Below are 13,252 nucleotides of genomic sequence, written 5' to 3' on the forward strand. Positions count from 1 at the left end.
TGTAAATTGATACAGCCACTGTGGAGAACAGTATGGAGGTTCCTTAAAAAAACTAAAAATAGAATTACCATATGACCCAGCAATCCCACTACTGGGCATATACCCAGAGAATACCATAATTCAAAAAGACACATCCACCCCAATGTTCATTGCAGCACTATTTACAATAGGCAGGTCATGGAAGCAACCTAAATGCCCATCAACAGACTAACAGATAAAGAAGATGTGGTACGTGTATACAATGGAGTATTACTCAGCCATAAAATGGAACGAAATTTGGTCATTTGTAGAGACGTGTATGGATCTAGAGACTCTCATACAGAGTGAAGTCAGTCAGAAAGAGAAGAACAAAAATTGTATATTAACACATATATTTAGAACCTAGAAAAATGGTACAGATGAACTGGTTTGCAGGGCAGAAATAGAGACACAGATGTAGAGAACAAACGTATGGACACCAAGTGGGGAAAGTGGCAGGGTGTGTGTGTGTGTGTGTGTGATGAATTGGGAGATTGGAATTGACATATATACACTAATATGTATAAAATGGATAACTAATAAGAACCTGCTGTATAAAAAAATAAATAAAATTAAATTAAAAAATTTTAAAAAAAGGATTGTATTATCTTCACTTAACATAAATAAATAAATAAATAGGAAAAAATAATGGGTTTTTATCTCAAAGGGTTATTGTGAGAATTAAATCATCATGTAGGACTGTTACTGATATATATATGCACTTCATAAGCGTTCATTGCTATTATTTTTATTAATAAGAAAAATACCATATAAGTATTGGAAATGCTATGCAAGTGTTACCCATTATTATTGTTATTTAGAATCTCCGTGTTCATGGCACCTAAAATAATAATAAGTATATAGCATGTACTCAGTACTGATTTGATGGAGGAAAGGAGGAAAGGTCTTAACATGAGAAAGTATCTAACTTTTGACATTCTAGGGAGCGGCTGGAGAAATTTGTCCAGAAATGGCAAGAAATACCTATTTTGTGGTCTACAGAGGCTAAGCAATCTCAGGAGGAATTAGCAGGAGAAGGAGTCGGAAAGGCATTCCACAGGAAGCAGGGTTCTACGTTCTCAGATTGACACATACCATGTTTACCTGAACTACAGTTTTGTAGCTGAGCCTGTCACAGGATGCAAACAAAACTTCTTGGTGAGATTAGCATAAATAGGTACTTACTGAGCATGCCTCTATAATTGAGGTCCATGTCCCGGCTCTCTGATCGAACTTTAATAGCATCCAGAATGGCATCAGGAGACAATAGTCCCGAAGGCCTCACGACATTCAGAAGTTCAGTGAGGCTCATCAGAGGCAAACGGACAGCCTGCATGATTTCAGCATGATTCTCCTTTGAATTATGCTTACACCAGTTTAACAAGGCTAGGAAGATATCTTTTTCAGGAGCTGCAAATGAATCTCTTAATACGATGTTTAAAAGTGCTGTCTGAAAAGGATAAAAAGGAAAAATTCCAGTTATTATGGAGCTCAACCATGTGCATGATCAATCAGTAAAACTTTACTGAACTGCAAGTATCACTTATATTTAAGCATTTAACTCTTCTTGACCATCTTCTTTCCTTATTCTTTGTGCCATGTACTCTCTTGCCCATTATGGCTGTGTGAATAGCCGTAGGCATCTTGTACCTAGTCTTTCCAGCACATTTGCACCCACCTTTAATAAAATAACAAGAAAAACAGCAGTGTGAGACGCTGTCATTCCACACAGGTTCTTCAGCAGAGTTTGCATTTATGAGCCAGTAAGATGCATCTAGCATTTAAAATTCAAACCTTTTGTTCCACAAAAGTGCACCACCGCACTTTTGGTTCTCAGATTTCTAAACTGACTGCCAGCAACACTGTGCAACCCTACAAGATCCTTGCCTTTGAAAATTAACTAGGACAATAAAAATCACAGTTACACTCAAATCAAGACTTGTAGCTTTTCAAAGAGGTTTTCACATTCAAAGAAGTCAGGTCCTAGGAGGAACACAGAAAGGGAAAGGAAAGACAATCACCAGGGTTGAGAGGAAGATTTGGGAAAAATAGTTTTATTCTAGCTATTATATGGTATAAAACACTGTACAATAGTGAATTCTGGGCCAGAAAATAAAAAACAACAATGACTTAAAGACATCCAATGAAACATCAGATCTTCTTTATGAATTTTCCCCCTCAGTAAGGAATTATTAGTAACACTCTGTCAGAGAAATACAAAACCAAAAAACAGTATGCAACACCACAAAGGAGCCTATTTGACGCCATCACGTTGAAAACAACCACCAGCAGCACAGTCTCTTTTGCATACAGAACTTATCTGAAGAACCTTAAAAGAAAAGAGCAGCAATCTGCCTCTCTCTTATATGATCTAGAGTCTCAGTAGCCAGAGGCAGGTGGCTAGACAACCTCTTCCACACTAATGGTTTTTATGTTTTTATTCTTAGTCCACTGCCATATTTCTAACTTACAGATATAAATAAAACAGTGCATGCCTGTAAATTACTTGTAGACAGTGACACACCTTAGAAAGGGAGAGGAAGCCTTCGCTTGAGAGCACCTCCTGAGCATTTCTGTCCATAAACATGCAGCACATGGAAGTTAACTTGGGAAGGGAGTAGAGACTGGCAACATCAAAAGTCATACAGACATTCTGAATGTTAAGTATGGTGCAGAGGTACTCAGAGGTAGAATCCTCCAGCTCTGGAAATCCATATTTATGAGCCAGGCTCAAAAAGTCCAGCAGCACCTCCTCCTTCTCATCTGTCAGCGTCGCCCGCCCAGTGTAGATGTATTTAAGTAGCATTGTGAATGCTTCTGCAGTGGTGTCTTGGAGAGGGATTTCGGCTTCAGGCTGAGATTCTCGCATTCCACCATATAGTAATGCTCTGCACATCAGAGAAGAAATGCATGAGAAAAACTTCAAATAGGATTTGCTACAAAATTATGAAATAAAGGCTATCAACATTATAAAAAACATACATGTGTTTAATGACACAAAGATTCAGGTGAAGAAATGCATAGTAATAACTTAAAATAGTTCTCTAAAGAAAGACATAATTTAAAAACTATTTTGAATTAATTCTATAAATTGAACTAACAAATAATCCTGAGAGCTCAAGATACATAATAGACATTCATTAATTAGAAAGATGAAAGTGCTCTTTTGAGAGGAACAGTGAAATCAATATAAACCTGTTAAAGGTCAAGAAAGTAGTTTAAAAAGTAAAGCTCCAAAGGAAAAGATAATCAGATGAAAACAATTAAACACAATCAGGCGCCATTCTGCCTGTCAGGCTGGCAGAAATTAAAAACCTGTTAATATTCAGCACTGCAGAAACAATGGAAAAACAGGTTTTCTCATGCACTGCTTTGAGAGTATAAATGGGTATCCCTTTTTGGAAAGGAATTTAAGTAATATCTATTCAAATGTAAAATGTGCATACCCTTCAACTCAGTAATCTCACTTTTAGGATAAAGATAAATGTATAAGATAATACAGCAAGATAAAGATAAATGTATAAGAAGATATATTGAAACAATGGAAAAAATCTTAAATGTCCATCAAGAGGCACATAGTTGAAAAAACTATGATATACACATTCTATGCAGCCATTAGAAAGATCAAGGGAGATCAAAATATACTGTCTTGGAAAGATGTCCAGGATATAGTTGGTAAGTCAGGTTGCAGATCCCTATGTGTTGCATGGAAAAGAGTGTATAACACACTCATTTGTATGCACACAGGTATGTATGGATATATCTATTTATATTGAGGGGAAATACATATTAAACTGTTAACAGTGGTTGTCTCTAGGGAATAGGATTAGATGGCTGGAAGGGAAGGGTCTTCATTTGTCAGTTTATAAATTAAAAATGAAATTCATGATGGGATTATGGATAATTTAACTTTTCTATTTTGTCTTTCAGTATTTTTCAGATTAAAAAAAATCCCCACATTATTGCTTATCTGCTCATCTAAATAATGAAAACTAGAAAATCCAGTCAGGTAGTAAATTTACATTTCTACCTCTATTACTCTAGGAGAAATAATATGAACCAATTAAAGTTTCCAATCCATCAGGAAAGAAAGTGTGGCCAGAGGAGGACTAGGGAGGAGTGCAGAAAAGGAAGAGTAATGAGTGAGAAAGAAAATGTGTAAAAGTGAGAGCAAGAAAATAATGGGACAAAAAGAGACTCCCGTGCTCCTAAGACTCTCAGAGCAGGACTAGCATGTCAAAGTTTCCCTCCATGCTTGCCTAGAACTCCTCCCACCCTCCCCCGGAAAAGCAAGACAGGACATTCTTGCTTGCCTCACAGAAATAGTTGCAACTATCCAGCAAAACATTCATGAATATTCTGAGCATACTTCCTCACTGGGTTATAGTATGCCTAAAAACACCTGTGAAGGTTTCCATGAATCCAGAGAGCATTCAATCACAACCTTAAAATTGCTAGATTAAAGGATACCTTCCTGGGGAGATCTTGCCAAGACCTACTCCCACTCCAGTGTGATCCATGGTACTTACCTGGATTCTCGATGCTTTAAAAGTGGATTTGATGAGGACCCCTAGGAAGCCTAAATATGAACCCCCAACTTGTGGAAGGTTCCCTCCGGTACAGTTAGCTTGTCCTTATCTGGGAACTGATAGGCTCTAAGACCACACTCATAAGGTCTCTCCTGACTGCTGACAGTTAATTTTCCTTTGCACATGAACAGTGTCAGCAATGAGAATCAGTCTAAGATTGCATTAGTAATGACTGAGTTTAGCCTGTTGAGCCATCAGATATTATAAAGGTTCAATACCCACAAAGAGACAGCAAGAACAATAAATGAAGGGAGCATACTCCATTCATTCAATACGATCTTCAGATTTCTAAAAGAACTTGAGTTTCTTTTAAGAATATACTGATCACCTAAAAGATACCCACCTAGAGTTGTCTCAAATTATTTTTGAAAGAGGGAAGATATATAATAGTAACAAATACTAAACATAAGGCTGAAAAGTTCTAAATTAATAAAGAGTGGACTTTTACAAGACACTTTAATATAATGAATGGAAGAATGAAAAGGGAAAGAAGCACAAAAGTGTACAGAGGACAGAGGCTGATAACAAATAATGACAAGACCAAGGCCAGCTGCCTTGCCTTGATAGGAGCATGTTAGCTAGAACTCTTAATAGACTCCTCTCTTTTCTAAGCCCCTGGCTGTATTTACAGTGGCATTTTATATTTACAAGATGAAACGTTCTAAAAATGTTTATAAAGCACTGTAAGAGTTATAGCTAAACAATAAATATTTCCAAGAAACACACTTTACTACAATATGTGTGACTCTAAGTTGGTTTTGCTGTCTCGGTTAATTCTGACTGTAAAAATCAGAATGCAGTTTTCACTAGAAGATAACTGAAATTTTATCCATGCCTTCAGCATCTCAATTTCTCAATATCAAGTTTCACAGGCAAATCCATGATTTTTTGGATATGGACTCTTTGGACCTGTCAAGGATACATTATCAGTCAATAATTCAGTGATGATTCCCTTTTAACTAAGATTAGGTAAAATGTAATTAGACCTCAGTTTAACATTTATAACCCTGGAAATTAGGAGTCAAAGTAACAAACAATAGCTACGTATATGTACAAGTATGATTTTTACATTAATTAAACACATATTTTGTTTAGTTTTGGCTCTAATATAACTATGAAACTTAGTCTCAGTAAATATTTAAGTTTCCTTTGCTTTGGGGTTGTCAAACTGCATGTCTTAGAGATCTGTTGGGTTACCTACAGGTCCTGGACCTCAGTAGTCTGAAACTAAGATGTATACGTGTTCACTGGCGAGTCCAGAGGTCAGTCTACCCGTACGACAAGAGGCCCATCTGCCAATAAATCAGTTTAAGTTCCATTAGCCATCAACTGTGAGGAGAGGGTGAAGGCAACAAAGACTCAGCCTGAGAAATATTGTTGAGACCCTGAGAAATGGTTGATCGGGTACAGTCTAGCCTAAGAAGCCTCCTAACCCTATGATTCTAAGATGACTCCTGAAAGGAAAAGGTGATTTTCAAAACATAACAAAAAGTTGACAAAGATTAAATTCTTACAGATGTTGAATTGAATGACTGCTAGAATTTACTGTTGTTTTGTTACATATTTTTCACAGAGTGGAAAATACCACTGTTTTCTACAAGTAACTTCAATCTTCAAAAAGTAATATACACTTACCGAAAATATTGGCACCTTGCTGCTAAAATTACCCTGTGGGCAGGAAAACGTTTCTTTTCCACAACAAATGTGACGTCGCCATATTCTTCCCCAATCAACAAGGCACCAATATGTTCAGACAAAATGTGCACATGATCAATTTCCCCCACTGCAGTAAAGGGGCGAAGAGGGTGGCTGTTACTCATCTTCTAGAACAGATGATAGGCGTTGATCTATTATATAAAGAAGGGATGAGAGTTAGTGAGGAGAGGGGAGTACACTTCGAAAATCACATACCATGAACACAGATAAGTAAAAATGTATATCTAAAAAAATCACAAAAGAGAGCAATTTCATCATCATTGGTATCTATATTAACCCATCTATTCTGGGAAGCAATTCAGCCTACTTCCATTAACTCCACTATTCTCACTGCCTTATCACACTAAAAGTCAGGATCTTCAAACACTAACTAACAGCACTTGGAGCCATCACAATCTAGAAAACTGTGTTCAAACTACAAGTCCCTTATTTCTCAGTATCTCAGGAAAAGGAAAATCAACAACCAGAAGAGTTCCTCTTTTAGCACAGATATATTTACTAAGGTGGGTATAACTAACTAGACCCAGTGGAAAACTTGTTCAGGCATAGATCTAGGCCTAAATCACAAACAGAATAAACCAAATCATAAGATTTCAAATGATTACAGAGGTTTTGGTCTGAAACCCTCTTAAATATTTTATAAAAAATTATAATCTTCTTAAGTCACAGAAAAAATAACTTGACATTTATTAATAGAAGCTTATAGTAAGCATCCTAACCTCCCTCAAAAAAAGAATAACTCCAATATTTTTCTGAAGACTAACTTCTAGTCCAAACTTGCACCCCTGATAATCAGGTAGCCTGTGTTTACCAGAACATCATTATATTTAATCTCACTTCCTTGCTTTTGTATGCAATGCCTTTCTACAAATGTAACTGAAAATCAAAGGGCTAAAACTTGATTAACAGCTTTACATATTAGAAAGGGGAGTTATTTTCTTCAAAAGCTAAAAATGTTTATATTCTTAAATCTCTACTGTATTTGCAGGTAGTACTTTTCCAGGTGTAAGTAACCCAGCAAGTGGGTGAGAGCCCTCACTAGCATGCAGGTGCCTGAAGTGAAGATGTGGCTGACAACTCAGAGGTGAGCCAGCTACCCCTCTGTTGCACCAGAAACTAGAAGAAATGAGCCAGATATGCTCTCTCCACTAGACCTCCACATTTTCTTTTTTTTTTTAATTTTAGAATTTTATTTTCTTATACAGCAGGTTCTTATTAGTTATCCATTTTATACATATTAATGTATATATGTCAATCCCAATCTCCCAAGACCTCCACACCTTCTTGAACTCTCCACTTGTACCAGGATTAAAAATTAAGCCACTCCTAATCTTTAAACTTCCACATCCAGGTCCATTATCAACAAGGTATGTGAGAAACTGTCGTTATCCCCCGAGACTTCAGTGGAAGATCCTCACAGTCCAGTTTCCCCAGTTACTTGTTACTCCATGCCCGCCCCCAACTGAGGAAGCAACAGCAAGGAATGTGATGTAGAGGAACATGGAGGATGAGTTAGGCAAGGAGACACCCACGCCAGGTAAGTAGACAAGTTCCTGGCTCCCTATAGTAGGAACATCAGAGGGCTAGCAGCATACTCCCCTCATTCTCAAGGCAAATCCCTCTCCTTCAACTGCCAACTGCATTCAAAAGCCCTAAAAACTGAATCATCTCCAGTCACTTGTGTGTGAAAGACCAAATTCAGCTTAAGAGGATCCATTTAGGAGTGTCAGCAGATCATGTGAATTTCAATCATCTAACATGTGACACAAGAGTCTAACACAGAAGTCGGCAACCTTTCTGCAAAGGGTCAGATAGTAAATATTTTAGGTTTTGCAGGCTATACAGCCTCTGTCACAACCATTCAACTCTGTCACTGGGAGCCTAAAAGCAGCCAGAGACAATAAGTAAATTAATGAGCATGGCTTTGTTCCAATAAAACTATTTACAGAAAAGGACCGGATTTAATCCTCAGGCTATAGTTTACCATCCCTGCTCTAACAAATGATCAAGGACTGACTGTACTCTAGGGCAAAGGATAAGACTGCTTTTGCTTTTTGTTTTGGTTTCTGGCTGGGTTATCCAAACGATGTTCAAAAGAACATGGTCATTTCCTATATCAGACATGAAATTCTGAAAGCTACTGGTACCTGATTTCAAAATCCCATTTTCAGGGCTTCCCTGGTGGCGCAGAGGTTGAGAGTCCGCCTGCCGATGCAGGGGACACGGGTTCGTGCCCTGGTCTGGGAGGATCCCACATGCCGCGGAGCAGCTGGGCCCGTGAGCCATGGCCGCTGAGCCTGCGCGTCCGGAGCCTGTGCTCCGCAACGGGAGAGGCCACAACAGTGAGAGGCCCGCATACCACAAAAAAAAAAAAAAATGAAAAAAAAACCAAAATCCCATTTTCGTTCAACATGAACTCTCATTATCACTATCCAATAGTTCAATGATAGTGCATGACTCTAAACAAAATAGATGCTTTCCCTAGCTGAAAGGACGCCACACATACACCCACTGAATATGTTCTCTGGTATCATATTATCTTAAAATTTTATCTAGGTCATGAGTGAGACTCAAATGATTAACTAATAACTCTTGATGGACAATGATAGATTTTTGGTTAACTAGCTCAAAGGTAAATTTATAATTCTTCAACTGATACATAATAAACTTTAATACTACGTATATAAATATCTATCTTAAGTTCTCCAGATCTGAACTTCTTAATACATACAATTTCATTTTGCTAAGTTTACATTCTAATTATGCTTTTCCAACTGGAGACATAAAGCAAATATTTCCAGGTATAGAAAACAGACACTTAGTATGGAATCAACACAATCTCTATTGGCATACAGAAATAATTTTAGTTAGACCAGTGATTCTCAATGAGCTTGCCACACATTGGAATCACATGGGGAGCTTAAAAAAGGAAAAGAGATGCTTGAGCCCCACCCACCAGAAATTCTGATTTAATTGGTCTGGAATGTAGAATCCCTATTCTGAAGCCATTCTTATGAGCAGCCTACAAAATAGCCACTGATTTAGACTCTGATGTTTTAGGTTCACATCCCTTCTCGGGTTCATAAATATACAAAATATCTGCTAAGAAAATTTATTTAGGATATGATTCCATTTTTAATCTTACTGCAAAGAGGCAAATGATGCTAACAAAGTTACTAATGCTATATATCCACTTGCATTTAAAAAAGCATGTTTTAGAAACTACACATCAATTAAATTAATAATTAATTACTTTAATTAATAATAACTTTAATAATAATCAAAGTTAACATTTTAAACCATCGTTTAATTTGATAAATAAAACTGAGAAAAAAGTTAAAGCTCATGGAGTAAAACTGTTTACTGACATGTTTCTTATGCTTTCATACTTATTATTCTGCTACTAATGACATACGTGGTCTTTGACAAATGTTCTAACTTCCATGAGATTATTTCTATACCTGTAATGACAAAGTTATAGTACATTTTTTAAAGTTATGTCTTAAAACTCTGCCACTGCCTTTTAATACCACTGTTTTGTCCTGTCATATGAAATGGACTCTCATAACTCAGCAAATGTCTGGACTCATGACTGTAATTTATTACACAAAAGCATCAAAGGAAGATCAGCAAAGGTTTTGAAAAAACACATGGGGCAAAGTCTGGGAGAAACCAGACACAAGCTTTCAAGACTCCTCCCCTGGGCTTCCCTGGTGGCGCAGTGGTTGAGAGGCTGCCTGCCGATGCAGTGGGACACGGGTTCGTGCCCCGGTCCGGGAAGATACCACATACCACGGAGTGGCTGGGCCCGTGAGCCACGGCCGCTGAGCCTGCGCGTCCGGAGCCTGGGCTCCGCAACGGGAGAGGCCACAACAGTGAGAGGCCCGCGTACCGCAAAAAAAAAAAAAAAAAAAAGACTCCTCTCCCAATTGAGTTACATCGAACGTGCTAAATTCCCCCAGGAAGCTGTGAAAGCACGTTGCCAACCAGGAAGCTTTTTAGAGACTCAATACCCAGGGTGTTTAGTGAGGGCTGTTCACATAGATAGGACTGAAGACACAGAGCCTAAAAACCTATCCAATACACTTATTTAATCTTAGATTTGGATAGGAGAAAGGGATACTAAGAAAATAACCTACCCCACCTGCCTAAATGTATTCCTAACCCCTGACCTCCTAATATACCAGATCCAAACAGTTTCATGGACAGGTTTCTTCAAAACTTCAAGGATCAGATAATTAGAATGTTATTTAAACTATTCCTGTGCATATGAGGTTTTTTGCTTCTTCCTATGAAGCCAGTATAAGCCTGACATGAAGATGTGACCATTCAGACACTCAAAAATCAGTATACGTGAAAAAAAAAGCCTGTGTATAATATTGGAAAACAGAATTAAGGAGAAGGATTCATGACAAAGTTGGTCAATTCCAAGAAAGAAATTTGAATATTAGGAAAAATAACTATCATCAAATTAAAAGGTTAAAGGAGAAAAAAATCATATAATTAGCTCAATAAAAGTTAAAATTCCCTTTTTTAAAAGTTTTAATTGAATAGGAATAAAAGAATACTTTCTAAAATTTATAGACACATACACAGCCTAACTACAACAGATAGAAGCATCTAGTTAATAATAAAACAGTAGAAACATCTCTGGAAAGTTCAGAAGTAAGATAAGGATGTCTATTCATCACTATTAACATTTTTCAGGAACAAAAGACAATACAATTAAGAAAACCAAGTTAAAGGTAAATGGCTTAGGAAACAAACAGGCAAAATAATCACTATTTGCTGATAATCTCATTGCCCACATGAAAAATCCATGAGAATCAACTGAAAATATATGAGAAGATAAGGAAGGTTCACTAAGGTGACCACATAAAATTATTACAGTTGACCCTTGAACATGGGTTTGAACTGCAGAGTCCACTTATACTCAGATTTTTTCAATAGTAAATGCTACAGTATTACACGATCCACAACTGTGGATCCTCACATGCGGAGGAAGTGTGGATACAGAGGAACCTCAGACACGGAAGGCCGACTATTACATTCAAATTTTCAACTGTGCGGAGGGTTGAGTTGTTCGAGGGTCAACTGTATATGAAAATATATAGTATCCTTTCATGCCCAAAACAACCAGCTAGAAAATATGAGGGAAATGACCTGAAATCTATAATTGCAAAACATAAGCAATACCTAGGAATAAACTCAGAGAACATGTAAAGCAAGTTATAAAACTCTTCTGAGGGACTTAAGAAAAACAAATGAAGAGACATACGCTGTTTGGAGATGTTGTAAAGAGACCAATCATCTCTAAATCTGTGAAAAAAGCATATTTGGTATTTTATTGTACTTTATATTGTGAACAAAAATAATGCATTAGGGACTTCCGTCATGGTCCAGTGGCTAAGGCTCTGCACTCCCAATGCAGGGGGACCGGGGTCCATCCCTGGTCAGGGAACTAGATCCCACATGACACAACTAAAAGTTCCCATGCCACAACTAAATATCCCACATGTGGCAACAAAGATCCCGCATGCCACAACTAAGACCCGGTGCAGCCAAATAAATAAATAAATATTTAAATATTTTTAAAAAACAAAAACAAAAAGCAATGTTTTAGCAACAGAAAGCAAAATTCAACAAAACATTCTTGGTAGGGATACACAGTTAAAAACATTTGACAAATGGGCACACATATTAGAACACTGAGAAGGAAAAATGAGAATTTTATATTTACCAAGAAGTTTGTAAAGCTGAGAGACACAGTTCTAATTAACACAGGAATTAAAAGTAATCCTGATGAGAATCACAACAGAGTTTTTAAAGTAAATTGGGGTAAAGAAGTTCACCTGAAAGAATAAATATGTGATTTCATATATATTCTAAAAAAGAAGAACAATGAGAAGAGGCCAGTTTACTGGATGAGAAAGCAAATCATAAATTAGAATTAAAACAATGTTATATTAGAGAGATATATCACTGAAACATATTAGTCCAGAAATAAACCCAAGTATACACAAGAATTCAGTATAGTATATATAAATGTAGCATTTCAATTCAGTGGGAGAAAATATGAATTTTTTCAATAAAAAATGTTGGCTGGCCGTTCTGAAAAAAGTAAGCTGGATATTCATACAAGAGCACAAAAGTAAATACACAAGAATGTCAACTTCAGCACTTTCTGTAACAGTAAGAAGTCGAAAAAACTTAAAGGTCCATTTAATGGGAATTGGATAAACAAATAATGGTAAGCCTCTACAATGGAATATTATACAATGATTTTAAAAGAATAAAGTTAAATACTTTGACATTGAAAAAAATTTAAATATATGTATTTACATGCAAAAAGGCAAGCTGCAAAACAATATTATAATAAAATCTTATTTTGTTAAATACATAGAAAGCAAACACCAAATTGTTAACAAATGTTAACCCAATGGATTAGGGCTGTGGGAAAAATTTTACATAGTGTACTACATATTCCTGTAATGTTTAAAATTTTTATAACAAGAATGTTTTATTGTAATAAAACTATACACAAATATTTCAATAACTTTGGCCACTAAAATTACAAATTAAATTAGTTTTTGAATGAGACAGCAAGCGTTTTAATTTGCCACATCCAGTAGTACCTTATTTAGTGACTAAGACAGAATGGTAAGCAGAAGGACTATATATTACGTCCACAGTTAAAAATTAATTAACAACTTGAAGTCAAGGACAAAAAGTTCATTACACTAAGACAGGCAAAAAGTAATGAACATCAGATACCTGGGTAGCATGGCCTACTAGGACAGTCTATCTGATACATCCCAACTAAAGATCTTCACCTTACGAGATTTTCAGTATGACTTTTTCTAAATTTACAGGAGATTTTCTCACATGCAAACAAAGTGCTCTGAGATTTGCTCCTGTTGACAGTCTCA

General features: G+C 36.6%; 1 protein-coding gene across 1 annotated transcript in view; it reads right to left on the reverse strand.

Moving 5' to 3' along the window:
- Positions 1–9,768, reverse strand: part of BTBD9 (BTB domain containing 9) — a gene marked incomplete at its 3' end in the record, with an annotated part of 374,760 nt that extends 364,992 nt beyond the window's left edge. The window contains exons 1-4 of the mRNA XM_079712034.1: positions 9,739–9,768; positions 6,243–6,454; positions 2,543–2,906; positions 1,204–1,468 (exon numbers count right to left, since the gene is read on the reverse strand). Coding sequence (XP_079568160.1) covers positions 1,204–1,468; positions 2,543–2,906; positions 6,243–6,427 — 814 coding nt within the window. The 5' untranslated portion in view covers positions 6,428–6,454; positions 9,739–9,768. The remainder of the gene's footprint in view (positions 1–1,203; positions 1,469–2,542; positions 2,907–6,242; positions 6,455–9,738) is intronic.
- Positions 9,769–13,252: the final 3,484 nt, after the last annotated feature.

This window comes from Hyperoodon ampullatus (genome assembly GCF_949752795.1).
Source record: "Hyperoodon ampullatus genome assembly, chromosome: 10".
NCBI classification, from domain to species: domain Eukaryota; kingdom Metazoa; phylum Chordata; class Mammalia; order Artiodactyla; family Ziphiidae; genus Hyperoodon; species Hyperoodon ampullatus.